General features: G+C 42.4%; 1 protein-coding gene across 1 annotated transcript; it reads left to right on the top strand.

Annotated features, from left to right (window-relative positions):
• Positions 1-1,539: 1,539 nt before the first annotated feature.
• On the top strand, positions 1,540-22,153 carry LOC112224391 (desumoylating isopeptidase 1). The gene is made up of 6 exons (XM_024387919.1): positions 1,540-1,931; positions 7,664-7,685; positions 7,905-7,974; positions 8,184-8,293; positions 10,201-10,323; positions 18,765-22,153. The coding sequence occupies exons 1-6, from the start codon at positions 1,841-1,843 to the stop codon at positions 18,856-18,858; spliced, it is 510 nt and encodes a 169-aa protein (XP_024243687.1). The 5' UTR covers positions 1,540-1,840; the 3' UTR covers positions 18,859-22,153.
• Positions 22,154-22,199: the final 46 nt, after the last annotated feature.

Below are 22,199 nucleotides of genomic sequence, written 5' to 3'. Positions count from 1 at the left end.
TCTGGATTTCTTTTTCTCATTTTGTCTGTCATAGTTGAAGTGTACCTATGATGAAAATTACAGGCCTCTCTCATCTTTTTAAGTGGGAGAACTTGCACAATTGGTGGCTGACAAAATATTTTTTTGCCCCACTGTATATATATTTTTTTTTCAATTACAATATGTCAGTTGAGTCAACAAATCACAGCACAGATTGATGGGTACACGTCTTGCATTTACTTCTTGCTTTGCTGTTTATGGGTACGCTCATAATCGCCACTTGTCCACCCGTTCTGCCATCATTGACTTGAGTGGGGACCACTGTTTTATTCAGTATATTTCTATGGCATTTTATTTATTTTTTATTTATTTTTTATTATACATTTATTTGATTCATAATACAAAAATCAACTTACATTGCTACATCAAACATGTCTAGCAAACCAAACACAGGTATTAACAATGCTCAAACATACAAAAAATATAAATAAAAAGAAAATATAAAAAAGAAACAATTTAAGTGCAATTATATTCACTCTGAAAATATCTTATTATAATGATTCATGAAGATGTTATTCTTGTTGTTATTCACTAGGGTTAGTGTTTTAATAAGGTAATTAAATTCAATCAGAAAAATGTCTAATTTTGGTATAGAATTTTGGAATTTTTGTTTGTGTATAAAGTATTTGGCAACAAGAATTTAAAAAATTAACAATCATTTCAGTGGTTTTGTTATCATTGCAATAGTAACATATTATATATTTTATGTTAAAATTATAAGCAGTGTTTATAATGGTAAATAAGTACTTTGCAAGGTTTTCCCAAAATTCTGACACAAATTTACATTCAAAGAACAAGTGAGACAGATTCTCACCTTCTTTTTCACAGAAAACGCAGATATCATCAATAGCCACAAATTTGGACATCATAGAATTACATGGATATATCTTATGCAAAATGTTGAAGTGCACTTCCTTAACTTTGTTTGGTATACAGTATTTGTAAGGCCTTTTAACCATGCATTTTTCCAGACTTTCCTCTGGTGTAAGTTGGTTTTGTGAATGAAGAATTTGTCTTGTATATTTATTACAACAAGATTTCTCAAGTAAACCCACGCCTTCCAATCTGAGTTCTGGATAAACTTTGTGATCATTCCCAAAATTAAGATGACTTTTCATTAAGTGTAACGGCTAGCTAGTTAGCGGTGGTCGTCACTTGCTCTGAGACCTTGAAGTAGTGGATCTCCTTGCTCCGTTCTTCGTGGGTGACTGTTATTGATGTGTGCAGAGGGTCCCTGGTTCGTGCCCGGGTATGGGCGAAGGGACGGTCTAAAGTTATGCTGTTACAGTTAGACCACTGGGAACGGCTTTGATCACAGAAATATACTCTCTGAAAGGTATTGGAAACTCTTTCAATGTTATAAATTGTTAATATGTGAGAATATTACCCTTGTTGTCGAAAATATCAAGAACAAAGTCAATATTTCTCTCATGCCATTTCTATGGTATTTATAGGTTGCACCTCCGTCACTCGGTCGCGTCATGACATTGTTATGAAAGTTCTCAAGCCGCCCTCTATCGGCGGCGCCATAGTGGTGGTAAACGACAGGGACACAGAAACAGCTGATTAGCTTGCTAGCTGTTAGGTGATGTCTTACTATGGTCGTGAATTTGCCTAAATTATTAGATAGTCGTAATTCAGCTGCCTTTTTATTTTGCCCAACATACGCCATTTCGGGACGATTTGTGTTTTGCCATTTTAGGCCAAGCGGAACCAGAAGGAGCTAACGTTACTGTAGCCAGCTCGTAAACATTGGAGACAAAACAACACTAAAAAACCTGATTTAACATCGAGCTGAATAATGGATCAAAATTACACCTTGTATCCTGTTAAACTGTACGTTTACGACCTGTCTAACGGAATGGCTCGCCAGCTGAGCCCCCTCATGCTAGGTAAGATGCAAGCTAGTTATCTTTGGTTGTACTATTTTGTAAATGTTTCTTTTTTTATTAACAATAATAAATCAATACAAATGTACACGGGGAACACAAGTACGCTTAAGCAATAAGGCATGAGGGGGTGTGGTATATGGCCAATATATCACAGACCCCCGAGGTACCTTATTGCTATTATAAACTAGTTACCAATGTAATTAGAGAAGTAAAAATACATGTTTTGTCATACCCGTGGTATACGTTCTGATATACCACGGCTGTCAGCCAATCAGCATTCAGGGCTCAAACCACCCAGTTTATAATTAAAGAATATACCAAGGATTTTGGGCTAGGGGGTACAATAACACATTACACAAAGACCTTAAGGGACCAATGGCGACCTGTAATTCATGGCAGGTGGGACAGAACCCTAAAAAACTATATAAACTCAGCAAAAAAATAAATGTCCTCTCACTGTCAACTGCGTTTATTTTCAGCAAACGTAACATGTGTAAATATTTGTATGAACATAACTAGATTCAACAACTGAGACATAAACTGAACAAGTTCCACAGACGTGACTAACATAAATGTGTCCCTGAACAAAGGGAGGGGAGGGGGGTCAAAATCAAAAGTAGCTGTCAGTAAATGGTGTGGCCACAAGCTGCATAAAGTACTGCAGTGCATCTCCTCCTCATGGACTGCACCAGATTTGCCAGTTCTTGCTGTGAGATGTTACCCCACTCTTCTACCAAGGAACCTGCAAGTTCCTGAACATTTCTGGGGGGACTGGCCCTAGCCCTCACCCTCCGATCCAACAGGTCCCAGACATGCTCAATGGGATTGAGATCCGGGCTCTTCGCTGGCCATGGCAAAACACTGACATTCCTGTCTTGCAGGAAATCACGCACAGAACAAGCAGTATGGCTGGTGGCATTGTCATGCTGGAGGGTCATGTCAGGATGAGCCTTTTTTGCCAGTCCTGTCTGGTCCAGCGACGGTGGATTTGTGCCCATAGGTGACGTTGTTGCCGGTGATGTCTGGTGAGGACCTGCCTTACAGGCCTACAAACCCTAAGTCCAGCTTCTCTCAGCCTATTGAGGACAATCTGAGCACTGATGGAGGGATTGTGAATTCCTGGTGTAACTTGGGCAGTTGTTGTTGCCATCCTATACCTGTCCCGCAGGTGTGATGTTCGGATGTACCGATCCTGTGCAGGTATTGTTACACGTGGTCTGCCACTGCGATGACGATCAGCTGGCCGCCCTTTCTCCCTCTAGCGCTGTCTTAGGCATCTCACAGTATGAACATTGCAATTTATTGCCCTGGCCACGTCTGCAGTCCTCATGCCTCCTTGCAGCATGCATAAGGCACATTCGCGTAGATGAGCAGGGACCCTGGGCATCTTTCTTTTGGTGTTTTTCAGAGTCAGTAGAAAGGCCTCTTTTTTTTGTGTCCTACGTTTTCATAGCTGTGACCTTAATTGCCTACCGTCTGTAAGCAGTAAGTGTCTTAATGACCGTTCCACAGGTGCATGTTCATTAATTGGTGCATGGGAAACAGTGTTTAAACCCTTTACAATGAAGATCTGTGAAGTTATTTGGATTTTTACTAAATATCTTTGAAAGAAAGGATCCTGAAAAGGGATGTTTATTTTTTTTTACTGAGTTTAGATATATATATATATATATATATATAAAAATGGCCTGTTTTGCATGTTATTTTGGCAATAATACGTGTTGCATATCAGTTTGCAAACAATGTAAAAATAAATCAAATTGAGTTAATAAAGCCGCATACAAACATGTTCTCTTTTTTGCTTTCTAGAGTAAGGCAGCTCAGCCTAGCTCAGTGCTTTCTGTGGTGGTGGGGGAGTCAGTGGAATATACGGAGCGTAGGGGTTGGTAATGTTCTCTAGTTGCACTGTGATTGGCTCAGTGTTCTGTCACTCATGGGGACACTACATCACCGCAAAATCTACAGGGAGAGATTGAAAATTCAAGCCCCTTGGGTGCTGCCATAGAGTTACGTTAGAAGTGCCCATCCAAGAAGGCTTGGTCATTGGCCACAGATAAAATTATGTCAAATCACGTTATATGTACCCTACCTTTTAATTGGACTGATCATGTCAATATCATACTTTCAAAATCTTAGCTAGCAAGCTAGCAGTCGTCATCATGAATCAAGTCGGCAATCTACTGGCAAATACTTTGCAATCCTTGTCAATTGAAGAGCAATTATAGATAAAACATATCGATGTTCATCGGCCATTGGACATAAACATTACACAACAAGTTGAAAATCACAAATTCAGCAATGAGTGGTTTGGAAGGAATCAGTGCTTAACTGCAAGTATTGCAAAGCAATCACTAGCCAGCTATTCAATGGAGTGGTTGTGTGGTACAAGTCTGGGTTTAAGGGTCTCTTTTCCAAGCTTAAAAGGATTAACATTCAACATTGGCCATGCTGTCAATCCAGCATGACTTCTGACACATTCAAAACAATTGGAACTGGGAAATCTCAGACTTCAGTGAGTTCAAGACATCTGGGAACTCGGAAAAAACGAGCTCTGACTAGGGAAAGTCAGTTTTGAACGGTCATTTAGCTAATAGACTGTTTTTGAGAAATGTCATCATCGAATATTGTAAGAGCTTTCATTGTCTGCTTATTTGGCCACTTTATTTATCATACAGTTCTGACTTCGTGTGCAGGGAGAATACTGTAAGAATGGCTCATGTTTTAAATTCTGTCAAATCACAACTAATTATTTTGGGTCACATTATCGCCGAATACAACCTTAATGTGAAATGCTTACTTACAAGGCCTTAACCAACAATGCAGTTCGGGGCACTTCTGGGGATAGCATGAAAAAAAATATTGACTAAGTAAGCCAAAGTAAAACATAATAACGAGGCTGTATACAGGGGGCACTGGTACGGAGTCAATGTGTGGGAGTACAGGTTAGTCGAGATAATTAGTACATGTATGTAGGGGGAAAGTAATTATGCATAGATAATAAACAGCGAGTAGCAGCAGTGTAAAAACAAAGGGGGGGGTCAATGTAAATAGTCCAGGTGGCCATTTGATTCATTGTTCAGCAGTCTCATGGCTTGGGGGTTAAGGCTGTTAAGGAGGCTTAGACTTGGCGATCTGATACCACTTGCCATGCGGTAGCAGAGAGAACAGTCTATGACTTGGGTGACTAGTTTCTTGGACAATTTGTTTGGGCCTTCTTCTGACATGCCTAGTATATAGGTCCTGGATGGCAGGAAAGCTTTTTGAGGATCTGGGGACCCCTTTTCCTGAGGCGGAAAAGGTTTTGTTGTGCCCTCTTCACAACTGTCTTGGTGTGTTGGGAAAATGCTAGTTCCAGTTGCAGAGGGAGGTGTTTAGTCCCAGGGTCCTTAGCTTAGTGATGAGCTTTGTGGGCACTATGGTGTTGAACGCTGTTCTGTAGTCAATGAACAGCATTATCACATAGGGGTTCCTTTGTCCTGTGGAGTGCGATTGAGATTGCGCCATCTGTGGATCTGTTGGGGTGGTACGTGAATTCGAGTGGGTCTAGGGTTTCCGGGATGATGGTGTTGTGAGCCATGACCAGCCTTTCAAAGCACTTCATGGCTACCGACGTGAGGGCTACGGGGCGGTGGTCATTTAGGCAGGTTACCTTTGCTTTCTTGGGTACCGGGACTATGGTGGTCGGCTTGAAACATGTAGTTATTACAGATTTGGTCTGGGAAAGGTTGAAAATGTCAGTGAAGACACTTGCCAATTGTTCCATGCATGGTCTGAGTACACGTCCTGATAATCCGTCTGGCCCTGCGGTCTTGTGAATGTTGACCTGTTTCAAGGTCATACTCACATCGACTACAGAGAGCGGAACACCTGGTGCTCTCATGCATGCTTCAGTGTTGCTTGCCTCAATACGAGCATGAAAGGCATTTTGTTTGTCTGGTATGTTCACGTCATTGGGCAGCTCGCGGCTGGGTTTACCTTTGTAGTCCGTAATAGTTTGTAAGCCCTGCCACATCCGACGAGCGTCAGAAGCAGTGTAGTAGGATTCAATCTCAGTCCTGTATTGATGCTTTCCCTGTTTGATGGTAGGTCTGAGGGCATAGTGGGATTTCTTATAAGTAAAAAAGTGTTTAAAAAATATTTAAAAATATATATATTTTATATTTAAGATTCTTCAAAGTAGCCACCCTTTGCCTTGATGACAGCTTTGCACACTCTTTGCATTCTCAAAACCAGCTTCACCTGGAATGCTTTTCCAACAGTCTTGAAGGAGTTCCCACATATGCTGAGCACTTGTTGGCTGCTTTTCCTTTGCTCTGCGGGCCAAGTCATCCCCAGAAAAGTAGGGACGTGGATCAGAAAACCATTAAGTATCTAGTGTGACCACCATTTGTCTCATGCAGCGCGACAGATCTCCTTTGCATAGAGTTGATCAGCCTGTTGATTGTGGCCTGTGGAATGTCCTCCCACTCCTATTCAATGGCTGTGTGAAGTTGCTGGATATTTGCGGGAACTGGAACACGCTGTCGTACACGTCTATCCAGAGCATCCTACACATGCTCAGTGGGCGACTTCTGGTGAGAATGCAGGCCATGGAAGAACTGGTACATTTTCAGCTTCCAGGAATTGTGTACAGATCCTTGCGACATGAGGCCGTACATTATCATGCTGAAACATGAGGTGATGGCAGTGGATTAATGGCACGACAATGGGCCTCAGCATCTTGTCACGGTATCTCTGTGCATTCAAATTGTTATCGATAAAATACAATTGTTTGTTGTAGCATACCATAACCCCACACCTACCATGGGGCACTCTGTTCACATTAACATCAGCAAACCGCTCACCCACACATCTGCCATCTGCCCGGTACAGTTGAAACCCGAAATCATCTGTGAAGAGCACACTTCTCCAGCGTGCCAATGGCCATCGAAGTTGAGCACTTGCCTGCTGAAGTCAGTTACAATGCGGAATTTCAGACAGGTCAAGACCCTGGTGAAGACAACTAGCATGCAATTGAGAATCCCTGAGACAGTTTCTGCCAAACTGCCAAATTCTCTAAAACGTCTTTGGAGGCGGCTTATAGTAGAGGAATTTAAATGTAATTCTCTGGAAACAGCTCTGGTGGACATACCTACAGTCATCATGCCAATTGCACGTTCCCTCAACTTTAGACATCTGTGGCATTGTGTTGTGGGACAACTGCACATTTTAGAGTGGCCTTTTATTGTCCCCAGCACAAGGTGCACCTGTGTAATGATCATGCTGTTTAATCAGTTTCTTGATATGCCACACCTGTCAGGCGGATGGATTATCTTGGCAAAGGAGAAATGCTCACTAACATGGATGTAAAACAAATTTGTGCACCAAATTTGAGAGAGAAGCTTTTTGTGAGTATGGTAAATGTGTATGACCTTTTATTTCAGCTCATGAAACATGGTACCAACACTTTACATGTTGCATTTATATTTTTATTCCTTGTATATACAAGCTTTGGTTGGAATAGAAGTTGTATTATCCGCGGAAATTGATGCCGCACGGAACAAGGAGCAAATATCTTTGGTGATGCGAGAGCTGGGACTCTCTAAAAACACGGCACTTCGATACAAGTGACTATTTGTAGCAGGGATGAGGAGAGACAGAGGATGCAATTTAGGCCCATGGGCTGAACTTATTATTTACTTCTAGCTCTCATTCACAAAATGTACATATAAACTATTTTCTTCTATTCACAGGGAAACAGCTTGATGGAATATGGTGAGTAAATTATGTATTCTTTGATTTAAGTTCTTATTTTTTGTGAGGACAAAGGTCAAGTTTATGTTCACCTATCATTTCATAACTGGATGTTGTAAAATATTTTGAGCATTCTATACATGAATGTCATGATAGGGATATTTTTCCCCCAGTGTTTTTAAGTCTGTAAATTGAGAATCCCTCTTTATGTGAAACGAAACAGTAACATATTCCTCTCAGGCACACTGCTATTGTTGTCCATGGAGAGGAGTTCTTCTATGGGGGAGAGGGCATCGCAAACTGCCCACCTGTAAGACAACGTTTTATTCTATTCCATCCTACAATAAACTAGACCTGAGTTGTCCACAGAAGTCTAAGTTAGAGTTGCACCAAACATAGATGTTGTGATCCTCAAACAAATCCTGGGGCTAAGTAAAAGCTGCAAATACAGGGACATTGGAGGACATCTGAGCAAGCAGGGGACATGACTAAGCTGTTTGTGTTTGTTGAGTGTTTCAGGGTGGGACGTCCCTGGGAGAACCCAACTCCATAATAGACCTGGGCATCACAGAAGTGACTGAGGAAATCTTTATGGAGTACCTGTCTTCACTGGGAGAGTCCACGTACAGGTGAGGCTGAGGCACCTGGTGTATCTTAACTCCACTGGGATATGTGTGTGTATGTATGTACAGTACCTTTGGAAAGTATTCAGACCCCTTGACTTTTTCCACATTTTGTTACGTTACAGCCTTATTCTAATGGATTAAACCCTTATTTTTTTCTCTCAGCAAACTACACACAATACCCCATGATGACAAAGCGAAAACAAGTTTAAATAAATATTTGCTCATTTATTAAAAATAAAAACTGAAATACCTTATTTACATAAGGGAAAGGGGGATACATAGTCAGTTGTCCAACTGAATGTATTCAACTGAAATGTCTTCCGCATTTAACCCAACCCCTCTGAATAAGTATTCAGACCCTTCGCTATGAGACTCGCAGTTGAGCTCAGATGCATCCTGTTTCCATTGATCATCCTTGAGATGTTTCTACAACTTGATTGAAGTCCACCTGTGGTAAATTTGATTGATTGGAAATTATTTGGAAAGGCACACACCTGTCTATATAAGGTCCCACAGTTGACAGTGCATGTCAGCTCAAAAACCAAGCCATGAGGTCGAAGGAATTGTCCGTAGAGGTGCGAGGCAGGATTGTGTCGAGGCACAGATCTGAAGGGTACCAAAAAATGTCTGCAGTGTTGAAGGTCCCCAAGAACACAGTGACCTCCATCATTCTTAAATGGAAGAAGTTTGGAACCACCAAGAATCTTCCTAGAGCTGGCCGCCCGGCCAAACGGAGCAATCGGGGGAGAAGGGCCTTGGTCATGGAGGTGACCAAGAACTCGCTGGCCACTCTGACAGAACTCTAGAGTTCCTGTGTAAAGATGGGAGAACCTTCCAGAAGCACAACTATCTCTGCAGCACTCCACCAATCAGGCCTTTATGGTAGAGTGGCCAGACGGAAGCAACTCCTCAGTAAAAGGCACATGACACGTGTTTTCCAAAAGTCACCTAAAGGACTCAGACCATGAGAAACACGATTATCTGGTCAAATGAAACCAAGATTGAACTCTTTGGCTTGAATGCCAAGTGTCACGTCTGGAGGAAACCTGGCACCATCCCTACGGTGAAGCATGGTGGTGTTAGCATCATGCTGTGTGGATGTTTTTCAGTGGAAGGGACTGGGAGACTAGTCAGGATCTAGGCAAAGATGAATGGCGCAAAGTACAGAGAGATTCTTGATGAAAACCTGCTCCAGAGTGCACAGGACATCAGACTGGGGCGAAGGTTCATCTTCCAACAGGACAACAACCCTAAGCGCACAGCCAAGACAACGCAGGAGTGACTTCTGGGAAGTTTCTGAATGTCCTTGAGTGGCCCAGCCAGAGCTCGGACTTGAGTCCGATCTAACATATCTGGAGAAAGCTGAAAATAGCTGTGCAGAAACACTTGAGAGGATCTGCAGAGAAGAATGGGAGAAACTTCCCAAATACAGGTGTGCCAAGCTTGTAGCGTCATACCCAAGAAGACTCGAGGCTGTAATAGCTGCCAAAGGTGCTTCAACAAAGTACTGAGTAAAGGGTCTGAATACTAGATAAATGTGATATTTTATTTGTATATTTTTAATACATTTGCAAAATAAATTAACCTGTTTTTGCTTTGTCATTATGGAGTATTGCGTGTAGATTGAGAGAAAACAACAAACAATTTAATCAATTTTTGAACAAGGCTGTAATGTAACGATGTGGAAAAAGTCAAGGGGTCTGAATACTTTCTGGATGCACTGTGTGTATGTACTGTAGGTATGTATAGATGGAGATGTGCAGTTGGATACTGACAAGATCTTTTTAGCTCTCTCTCTCACACTCTTCCTCACTGTATCCACTCTATATTTACTCTGTCCCTATCTTTGCTTCTCTCTCTCATTCACTGCCTTTCTCCCCACTCACCCCCCTCTCTCTCACACACTGTAGGGGGAACCAGTACCATCTGTTTGAGTGGAACTGTAACACGTTCAGTAACGAAGTGGCCCAGTTCCTCACCGGCAGCAAGATCCCTGCCCACATCACAGACCTGCCGGCTGAAGTGCTGTCCACGTGAGTTACCCCTCTCTTCCCTCCCTCGTCTCTCTAGAAACAAGAACCTATTGTCAAACATAATGAGTGTAGTGTGGGAGCGTGGCACAACGACAGTGCTGCAGTCTTCCAAGCACATATTGTCCATGAGCGACATTGGTATGAATTCCAGCCCTGACACCTTTTGTCAAATCAAATCAAATTTTATTTGTCACATACACATGGTTAGCAGATGTTAGTGCGAGTGTAGCGAAATGCTTGTGCTTCTAGTTCCGACAATGCAGTAATAACCAACAAGTAATCTAGCTAACAATTCCAAAACTACTACCTTATAGACACAAGTGTAAGGGGATAAAGAATATGTACATAAAGATATATGAATGAGTGATGGTACAGAGCGGCATAGGCAAGATACAGTAGATGGTATTGAGTGCAGTATATACATATGAGATGAGTATGTAAACAAAGTGGCATAGTTAAAGTGGCGAGTGATACATGTATTACATAAGGATGCAGTAGATGATATAGAGTACAGTATATACGTATACATATGAGATGAATAATGTAGGGTATGTAAACATTATATTAGGTAGCATTGTTTAAAGTGGCTAGTGATATATTTTACATAGATTCCCATCAATTCCCATTATTAAAGTGGCTGGAGTTGAGTCAGTATGTTGGCAGCAGCCACTCAATGTTAGTGGTGGCTGTTTAACAGTCTGATGGCTTTGAGATAGAAGCTGTTTTTCAGTCTCTCGGTCCCAGCTTTGATGCACCTGTACTGACCTCGCCTTCTGGATGATAGCGGGGTGAACAGGCAGTGGCTCGGGTGGTTGCTGTCCTTGATGCTCTTTATGGCCTTCCTGTGACATCGGGTGGTGTAGGTGTCCTGGAGGGCAGGTAGTTTGCCCCCGGTGATGCGTTGTGCCCCTCTGGAGAGCCTTACGGTTGTGGACGGAGCAGTTGCCGTACCAGGCGGTGATACAGCCCGACAGGATGCTCTCGATTGTGCATCTGTAGAAGTTTGTGAGTGCTTTTGGTGACAAGCCGAATTTCTTCAGCCTCCTGAGGTTGAAGAGGCGCTGCTGCGCCTTCTTCACAATGCTGTCTGTGTGGGTGGACCAATTCAGTTTGTCTGTGATGTGTACGCCGAGGAACTTAAAACTTACTACCCTCTCCACTACTGTTCCATCGATGTGGATAGGGGGGTGTTCCCTCTGCTGTTTCCTGAAGTCCACAATCATCTCCTTAGTTTTGTTGACGTTGAGTGTGAGGTTATTTTCCTGACACCACACTCCGAGGGCCCTCACCTCCTCCCTGTAGGCCGTCTCGTCGTTGTTGGTAATCAAGCCTACCACTGTTGTGTCGTCCGCAAACTTGATGATTAAGTTGGAGGCGTGCGTGGCCACGCAGTCGTGGGTGAACAGGGAGTACAGGAGAGGGCTCAGAACGCACCCTTGTGGGGCCCCAGTGTTGAGGATCAGCGGGGTGGAGATGTTGTTCCCTACCCTCACCACCTGGGGGCGGCCCGTCAGGAAGTCCAGTACCCAGTTGCACAGGGCGGGGTCGAGACCCAGGGTCTCGAGCTTGATGACGAGCTTGGAGGGCACTATGGTGTTAAATCCCGAGCTGTAGTCGATGAACAGCATTCTCACATAGGTATTCCTCTTGTCCAGATGGGTTAGGGCAGTGTGCAGTGTGGTTGAGATTGCATCGTCTGTGGACCTATTTGGGCGGTAAGCAAATTGGAGTGGGTCTAGGGTGTCAGGTAGGGTGGAGGTGATATGGTCCTTGACTAGTCTCTCAAAGCACTTCATGATGACGGAAGTGAGTGCTACGGGGCAGTAGTCGTTTAGCTCAGTTACCTTAGCTTTCTTGGGAACGGGAACAATGGTGGCCCTCTTGAAGCATGTGGGAACAACAGACTGGGATAGGGATTGATTGAATATGTCCGTAAACACACCAGCCAGCTGGTCTGCGCATGCTCTGAGGGCGTGGCTGGGGATGCCGTCTGGGCCTGCAGCCTTGCGAGGGTTGACACGTTTAAATGTTTTCCTCACGTCGGCTGCAGTGAAGGAGAGTCCGCATGTTTTAGTTGCGGGCAGTGTCAGTGGCACTGTATTGTCCTCAAAGCGGGCAAAAAAGTTATTTAGTCTGCCTGGGAGCAAGACATCCTGGTCCGTGACAGTGCTGGTTTTCTTTTTGTAATCCGTGATTGACTGTAGACCCTGCCACATACCTCTTGTGTCTGAGCCGTTGAATTGAGATTCTACTTTGTCTCTATACTGACGCTTAGCTTGTTTGATTGCCTTGCGGAGGGAATAGTTACACTGTTTGTATTCGGTCATGTTTCTAGTCACCTTGCCCTGATTAAAAGCAGTGGTTTGCGCTTTCAGTTTTTCACGTGAATGCTGCCATCAATCCACGTTTTCTGGTTTGGGAATGTTTTAATCGTTGCTATGGGAACGACATCTTCAACGCACATTCTAATGAACTCGCACACCAAATCAGCGTATTCGTCAATGTTGTCGTCTGACGCAATACGGAACATATCCCAGTCCACGTGATGGAAGCAGTCTTGGAGTGTGGAATCAGATTGGTCGGACCAGCGTTGAACAGACCTCAGCGCGGGAGCTTCTTGTTTTAGTTTCTGTCTGTAGGCAGGGATCAACAAAATGGAGTCGTGGTCAGCTTTTCCGAAAGGAGGGCGGGGCAGGGCCTTATATGCGTCGCGGAAGTTGGAATAGCAATGATCCAAGGTTTTTCCCGACCTGGTTGCGCAATCGATATGCTGATAAAATTTAGGGAGTCTTGTTTTCAGATGAGCCTTGTTAAAATCCCCAGCTACAATGAATGCAGCCTCCGGATATATGGATTCCAGTTTGCAAAGAGTCAAATAAAGTTTGTTCAGAGCCATCGATGTGTCTGCTTGGGGGGGAATATATATGGCTGTGATTATAATCGAAGAGAATTCCCTTGGTAGATAATGCGGTCTACATTTGATTGTGAGGAATTCTAAATCAGGTGAACAGAAGGACTTGAGTTCCTGTATGTTGTTTTGGCCACACCACATCCCGTTAACCATAAAGCATACGCCCCCACCCCTCTTCTTACCAGAAAGATGTTTGTTTCTGTCGGCGCGATGCGTGGAGAAACCAGCTGGCTGCACCGTCTCCGATAGCGTTTCTCCAGTGAGCCATGTTTCCGTGAAGCAAAGAACGTTACAGTCTCTGATGTCCCTCTGGAATGCTACCCTTGCTCGGATTTCATCAACCTTGTTGTCAAGAGACTGGACATTGGCGAGGAGAATGCTAGGGAGTGGTGCACGATGTGCCCGTCTCCGGAGTCTGACCAGAAGATCGCTTCGTTTTCCCCTTTTTCGAAGTCGTTTTTTGGGGTCGGGTTCTCCTCTACCTGTCCCCCTATATATCCTCTACCTGTACCCCTATATCTCCTCTACCTGTCCCCCTATATCTCCTCTACCTGTCCCCCTATATCTCCTCTACCTGTCCCCCTATATCTCCTCTACCTGTCCCCCTATATCTCCTCTACCTGTCCCCCTATATCTCCTCTACCTGTCCCCCTATATCTCCACTACCTGTCCCCCTATATCTCCTCTACCTGTCCCCCTATATCTCCTCTACCTGTCCCCCTATATCTTCTCTACCTGTCCCCCTATATCTCCGTTCAATGCTGTCTGAATAAAGAATACATAAGGATGACAAGTCTCCATTCACATATTGAGTCAACACCAGGGCTCTCCAACCCCGTTCCTGGAAAAACACTAATACAGTTGAAGTCTGAAGTTTACATACACATTAGCCAAATACATTTAAACTCAGTTTTCCACATTCCTGACATTTAATCCTAGTAAAAATTCCCTGTCTTAGGTCAGTTAGGATCACCACTTTATTTTAAGAATGTGATATGTCAGAATAATAGTTGAATGATTTATTTAATCTTTTATTTCTTTCATCACATTCCCCGTGCGTCAGAAGTTTACATACACTCAATTAGTATTTGGTAGCATTGCCTTTAAATTGTTTAACTTGGGTCAAACGTTTCGGGTAGCCTTCCACAAGCTTCCCACAATAAGTTGGGTGAATTTTGGCCCATTCCTTCTGACAGAGCTGGTGTAACTCAGACAGGTTTTGTAGGCCTCCTTGCTCGCACATGCTTTTTCAGTTCTGCCCACACATTTTCTATGGGATTGAGGTCAGGGCTTTGTGATGGCCACTCCAATACCTTGACTTTGTTATCCTTAAGCCATTTGGCCACAACTTTGGAAGTATGCTTGGGGTCATTGTCCATTTGGAAAACCCATTTGCGACCAAGCTTTAACTGATGACTTGAGATGTTGCCTCAATATAGCCACATAATTTTCTCACCTCATGATGCAATCTATTTTGTGAAGTGCACCAGTCCCTCCTGCAGCAAAGCACCCTCACAACATGATGCTGCCACCCACCGCGCTTCACGGTTGGGATGGTGTGCTTCACGGTTGGGATGGTGTTCTTCCCCCTTTTTCCTCCAAACATAACGACGGTCATTATGGCCATACAGTTCTATTTTTGTTTCATCAGACCAGAGGACATTTCTCCAAAAAGTACTATTTTTGTCCCCATGTGCAGTTGCAAACCATAGTCTGGCTTTTTTATGGCGGTTTTGGAGCAGTGGCTTCATTCTTGTTGAGCGGCCTTTCAGGTTATTTCGATATAGGACTCGTTTTACTGTGGATATAGATACTTTTGTACCTGTTTCCTCCAGCATCTTCACAAGGTCCTTTGCTGTGGTTCTGGGATTGATTTGCACTTTTCGCACCAAAGTACATTCATCTCTAGGAGACAGAACGTGTCTCCTTCCTGAGCGGTATGACGGCTGCGTGGTCCCATGGTGTTTATACTTGCATACTATTGTTTGTACAGATGAACGTGGTACCTTCAGGCATTTGGAAATTGCTCCCAAGGATGAACCAGACATGTGGAGGTCTGCAATTTTTTTCTAAGGTCTTGGCTGATTTCTTTTGATTTTCCCATGATGTCAAGCAAAGAGGCACTGAGTGTGAAGGTAGGCCTTGAAATACATCCACAGGTGCACCTCCAATTGACTCGGGCTAATTGACATCGTTTATCAGAAGCTTCTAAAGCCATGACATCATTTTCTGGAATTTTCCAAGCTGTTTAAAGGCACAGTCATCTTAGTGTATGTAAACTTCTGACCCACTGGAATTGTGATACAGTGAATTAATTAATTTACGTATTAAGTTTACATACACTAAGATGAGTGAAATAATCTGTCTGTAAACAATTGTTGGAAAAATTACTTGTCATGCACAAAGTAATGTCCTAAACCGACTTGCCAAAACTGTAGTTCGTCAACAAGAAATTTGTGGAGTGGTTGAAAAACGAGTTTTAATGACTCCAACCTAAGTGTATGAAAACCTCCGACTTCAACTGTAGCTACAGGGCGGTTGCTCTCCAGGAACAGGGTTGGACAGCCCTGGTGTTGACTCTTTTACTTTTCCCACATTTTGTTATGTTACAGCCTTATTCTAGGAAAGATTCAATCATTTTTTCCCCTCATCAATCTACACACAATACCCCATAATGACAAAGTAAAAACAGGTTTTTAGATATTTTTGCAAATGTATAAACAATCAACACATTTACACATTACTCAGTACTTTGTTGAAGCACCTTTGGCAGCGATTACAGCCTCCAGTCTTATTCTGTATGACACTACAAGCGTGGCACTCCTGTATTTGGGGAGTTTCTCCCATTCTTCTCTGCAGATCGTCTCAATCTCTGTCAGGTTGGATGGGGTGTGTTGCTGCACAGCTGTTTTCAGGTTTCTCCAGATATGTTCGATCGGGTTCAAGTCCGGGCTCTGGCTGGGCCACTCAAGGACATTCAGAGACTTTTCCTGATGCCACTCCTGCGTTGTCTTGGCTGTGTGCTTAGGGTTGTTGTCCTGTTGGAAGGTCACCCTTCGCCCCAGTCTGGGGTCCTTCGTGCTCTGGAGCAGGTTTTAATCAAGGATCTCTGTACTTAGCTCTGTTCATGCTAACACCACCATGCTTCACCGTAGGGATGGTGCCAGGTTTCTTCCAGACGTGAAGCTTGGCATTCAGCCTAAAGAGTTCAATCTTGGTTTCATCAGACCAGAGAATTTTATTTCTCATTGTCTGAGAGTTCTTTAGGTGCCTTCTGGCAAACTCCAAGAGGGCTGTCATGTGCCTTTTTACTGAAGAGTGGCTTCCGTCTGGCCACTACCATAAAGGCCTGATTAGTGTAGTGTTGCAGAGATGGTTGTCCTTCTGGAAGATTCTCCCCTCTCCACAGAGGAACTCTGGAGCTCTGTCAAAGTGACCATCGGGTTCTTGGTCACCTCCCTGACCAAGGCCCTTCTCTCTCTCGGTTGCTCAGTTTGGCCGGGCGGCCAGCCCTTGGAAGAGTCTTGGTGGTTCCAAACTTCTTCCATTTAAGAATGATGGAGGTCACTGTGTTCTCAGGGACCTTCAATGCTGCAGAAATATTTTGCCACCCTTCCCCAGATCTGTGCCTCAACACAATTCTGTCTCTGAGCTCTACGGACAATTCCTTCCACCTCATTGCTTGGTTTTTGCTCTGACATGCATTGTCAACTGTGGGACCTTTATATAAACAGGCGTGTGCCTTTCTAGATCATGTCCAATCAATCACATTTACCACAGGTGGACTCCCAAGTTGTAGAAACATCTCAATGATGATCAATGGAAACAGGATACACCAGAGCTCAATTTTGAGTCTCATAGCAAAGAGTCTGAATACCTATGTAAATAAGGTATTTCAGTTTTTTTTTAATGAATTTACCCAAACTTCTAAAAACCTGTTTTCACTTTGACATTATGGGGTATTGTATGTAGATTGATGAGATTTTAAAATAAATAAATAAATGGAATCCATTTTAGAATAAGGCTGTAACATAACAAAATGTGGAAAAAGTCAAGGGGTCTGAATACTTTCCGAATGCACTGCATGTGCCAAATTTTACACTTAAACAGTGCTTAATTTGAGCCGGATCCTGCCGGAACAAGATCCGACACCTCTCCGTTTTGTTCCGGTACCTCTTGTGGCATTGAAAAATAATTTTCACTTTTTGCAATGTAAAAATTATAATAAAAGCGATCAGAGTTCATTCCAGTTGCCTCTTCGTTAATTATCCTGCCAGCACAAAAAAAACGTTACGTGAAAAAGTAGATTTTCAGCCCGGGCCTAATATTCTAAGTGTTGATTTGGGTTGGGGTGACCCAGGTTTATAGTTTGCGCAACACTGAGATCAACGTTTGGCCATGGCTGTATGTGAAGCACGCCAGTATCTCTCACATAACTAGAATGAGATTCACTTTCTAGGATCTCTCTCCCTCTCTGCTCTGATACACATATGAGCTTGCAACTCTCATCTCTCCAGCCTTGCAGTTCATAATTTATTGCCTTTATAGAATCACAGCCACACAAAGGGTTCTGAAGGAACTGCAGCCGCCCCTGATAAATTGAAATACATAGGTCAAAATTATAGGATTTCTTCTCTGTTCAGAAGTAAAATAAACAATTCAGAATAGCCTACTACACCACGAGAAGCCCTATAATTTAGCCACAGAGGATCAATAGCTTCTTCTTTTTTTTCAAAATAGCATAGCTGTGGATTGTAGCCCAATAACCAGGAATAGCCTACAGTTGGGAACGCAAGGCAAATCTGTTGGTGAAAAAACAGCATGCAGATAAAACTGGCCTTTCGCAATATTTCAAATACAATTGAGGGAAAACAGGTTGGAAAACAGATTACTCCTGCTGAAGAGTGAAGACTCTATGCTATAAAGCTACCAAAATATTAGATCAACTTCCAAATATTGTTTTACAAAAAGAGAGAGAGAGGCTTTTGGCACGAGCGCATCTGCCATCACCAGTGAGTGAGCTGCTCATCATTGGGTGAGTCAGTGAAACTGGAAAGCATTTTTAGGATTATAATTTCTTCATATTGTAGCCTACATAATGTGTCTCCACACACCTAGGCCTAGGCTGTTGATGGATTCAAGTCAAGGTCGTTTTTATTGATCTCAGTTTGTCAGTGTCAAAGTAGCCTGACATGTTGATCATTTGTGTGGTATAAAACAATATTCTGCCAAAGTCTCCAGTCATGTAAAATGATGTAGAATTGCATGAAATTGGTTTATAAAAGGCACATTTTCTCCCCGGACCGTAGGCTATTAAAACATGTCCCCATGTGTGCTACTAATGTAAGTGACTCTACTCTACTGCTCTATGCCACATAACTTCCCAGGTCACCTCACACTCACTGCACTTACTGTATGTTTCAAGTTCAATTGAGTTTGTTGGAATGTATGATATAAATAAGGAAAGCTTGTTCAAAACATAACTCACTGTGTGGATTCTAATTTGTGCTGTGTTCCACTCCACCCGCAGACCGTTCGGCCAGGCGCTACGCCCGCTTCTGGACTCCATCAATATTGCACCTCAGGGGGGCAACACCTTCAATGGACATTATGGCCAGAGATAGACCGAAAACACAGGTGCACAGAGTAATATATTAAACGGTCTGTGTGGGAGATCTGCAGCTCTGGACCTTTGTAAGTCCCTTACTGATATACAGTAGTCAGTCAGTGGGCCAGGCAGCAACCTAACCCAACCTGACCTCTTTAATACCTTAAAGGCCCAGTGCAGTCAAAAAAAGTGATTTTCCTGTTTTTTTTATATATATATATTTCCACACTATGAGGTGTCAATAATACAGTGAAATTGTGAAAATTATAATGCTCTTTTAGTGTAGGAGCTGTTTGAGAAGACCGCTGGAAATTTCAGCGTATTTTGGTGGGATGGCGTTTTGGCCTTTCATGTTGACATCACCACGTGGTAAATTAGTTAATAGACCAATAAGAAAGAGTTCCAAAACTCTCTGCCAATATCAGCACATTTTCAGTTTTCCCCTCCCCACTCAGACCACTCCCAGACAGTCCTCGCAAAATTATTTATTGAGAAATTCTCTTTGCTAAGAAATTCTCTTTGCTATTTTTTGACTCATTTAAAATAATCACACTAAGGTACTTAATTGTTCCCCAGAAATGATTTGATATTGAGATAAAAACAGCTGCATCTGACCTTTTACCCCAGCCCAGCCTGACACTCCCCAGACTTAACATGATCCTACCTAACTTACCCCTTTTCCACTATAAACTTAAGTAAGTGAATGATAAGATAGATATTTCTTCTACTCTCCATAGGAGCCCATGATCAGCTGAATGTAAAACTAAGGAGCTGCAAGGTTTCTATCTAGAGCCAGAGCTGCAGCTCTTTCCTGCACAGGGGTGGGTAGGGTGTCCTTTTACCTTCCTGTTATAAGTAATTAAGTAAGCTATTTTAGTGTTTTCATTGTTCTTTTTTAATTACCATGACATGACTGCATTGACACTCCAGAGAGGTAGAGAGAAGGGATAGAGAAGATGAAAAGAGAAACAAACCACGTTTGAGATTTTAGCTGGAGACGTGATAAAAACTATACAAATTCTAACTTGCACTTGTCTTGATATTGTGAACTTGCGTATTCACTTATCTTCGTATCAACTTCCAACTGTCTGGTGTCAAGGTTTATCCCTTGAAAACATTGTTACACACAAGCACACACACATACTCAAGATCATCAAGCTATGACCTCGTGTGACCTGTACAGACGTGCTCAAATTTGTTGGTACCCCTCCACAAAAAAACAAAGAATGAACTATTTTCTCTGAAATAACTTAACTGACAAAAGTAATTGGCATCCACTGTTGCTTATTCCATATTTAATAGAAATCAGACTTTGCTTTAGATTTTTTATTAAACATAATATTTTAAATAATAAAACAAATGAAAATAGCATGGACAAAAATGATGGGACCCTTAACCTAATATTTTGTTGCACAACCTTTAGAGGCAATCACTGCAATCAAATGTTTTCTGTAGCTCTCAATGAGACTTCTGCACCTGTTAACAGGTAGTTTGACCCATTCTTCCTGAGCCAACTGCTCCAGCTGTCTCAGGTTTGATGGGTGCCTTCTCCAGACTGTAAGTCTCAGCTCTTTCCAGTTGTTCGATAGGATTCCGATCAGGACTCATAGAAGATCACTTCAGAATAGTCCAATGTTTTGTTCTTATCCATTCTTAGGTGCGTTTAGCTGTGTGTTTTGGGTCATTATCCTGTTGGAGGACCTATGACCTGAGACAGAGCTTTCTGACACTGGGCAGTATGTTTAGCTCCAGAATGCCTTGATAGTCTTGATTTCATTGTGCCCTGCACAGATTCAAGGCACCCTGTGCCAGGCGCAGCAAAGCAGCCCCAAAACATAACCGAGCCTCCTCCATGTTTCACTGTAGGTATGTTGTTATTTTCTTTGAAAGCTTCATGTTTTCGTCTGTGAACATAGAGCTGATGTGACTTGGCAAAAAGCTCCAGTTTTGGAGGACATTCTCTCAGGATTGTGGCTTGTCATTATGCATTTTAGAAAATTCCAGTCTGGCGTTTTTTGTGTTTTTCTTTCAAACGTGGAGTCCTCCTGGGTCTACTTCCATGGAGCCCATTTTCTCTCAAAAAGCGACGGATGGTGCGATCAGAAACTGACGTACCGTCACCTTGGAGTTCAGCTTGTATCTCTTTGGCAGTTATCCTTGGTTCTTTTTCTACCATTCGCACTCTCCTTCTGTTCAATCTGGGGTCGATTGTCCTCTTCTGGACGCGCCCAGTGAGGTTGGCTACAGATCCATGGACCTTAAACTTAATAAAATTTGCGACTGTTATCACAGGAACATCAAGCTGCTTGGATATGGTCTTGTAGCCTTTACCTTTACCATGCTTGTCTATTATTTTCTTTCTGGTCTCATCAGACAAATCTCTCCTTTGCTTTACTCTGGTCCATGTTCAGTGTGGTGACCACAATGATACCAAACAGCACAGTGACTACTTTTCTCCATTTAAATAGGCTGAATGACTGCTTACAAGATTGGAGATACTAATTAAAGAAACAAATGAATTTTTGAATGAAATAATGAAATGATTTATTCTATTTTCTAAGGGGTACCAACATGTGTCCAGGCCATTTCAGAATATCTTTGTAGAATAAGCAATAATTCATCTCTTTTCACAGCTTCTTTGGTTTATTCTATGACATACCAACGGCATGCAAGTATACCGCTTTTAATTTACTCACTTTTCATGAGGAATGAAGCATTATTTCAATGAGCTGTAAGGGCACCAACAAATTTGAGCACGTCTGTTTGTAGGATTTTACAGTAATACACTGAACAACTGCATCTTTCCAGAATTGGTATACTTATACCTTTCAAATTAGCAGGAATGCACCATATCTAGGCATTTCCAAAGATTGGAATGTTGTTGAGTCTCTGTACTGTTTTCTTACAATCAGTGTGCAGCTGAATGTTGTTCCAGCATAGGAAATCACTCTCCATATCGAGAGTTATGCCAACCGCCATTCACTTTTTTCCTGATATCAAGTGTCTGTGATTTTGATGCCATTATTTGTTTGTTTTGATCTGTTTATTTATTGTAATATTATATACACAAGATTGTCTTTGTAAGTTACATACTTTAATTTATTACCTAATGTCATTATGAGCATACATATCATTATTATTATTGTATTATCAAGATTTAATATATTCGGTAATTCACATTTGGTATTAAGTCAAAGTTGTGATACCCCCAAAATGTCCATCCTTACTCTGTCCACTATTGTGATGTAAAGATCCTGTTTATATTTAACAAAACTCTTGCCTCTGCTTGATAAAGACAACTTTTCTCTAAGTATGGTTGTCTATGTGTCTTTTTGTGTAAACATTCTTAAGGCAGAT

Source organism: Oncorhynchus tshawytscha, linkage group LG25 (assembly GCF_018296145.1).
Source record: "Oncorhynchus tshawytscha isolate Ot180627B linkage group LG25, Otsh_v2.0, whole genome shotgun sequence".
Lineage (NCBI taxonomy): Eukaryota > Metazoa > Chordata > Actinopteri > Salmoniformes > Salmonidae > Oncorhynchus > Oncorhynchus tshawytscha.
This window is presented reverse-complemented; position numbering and strand designations above follow the sequence as displayed.

Bases quoted from the DNA above. Each gene is read 5' to 3' on its own strand.
- LOC112224391 (XM_024387919.1), top strand. From the start codon at position 1,841: ATGGATCAAAATTACACCTTGTATCCTGTTAAACTGTACGTTTACGAC. The intron at 8,294-10,200 runs GTGAGGCTGAGG...CACACACTGTAG, and splicing joins CTGGGAGAGTCCACGTACAG to GGGGAACCAGTACCATCTGT. The intron at 10,324-18,764 runs GTGAGTTACCCC...CTCCACCCGCAG, and splicing joins CCGGCTGAAGTGCTGTCCAC to ACCGTTCGGCCAGGCGCTAC.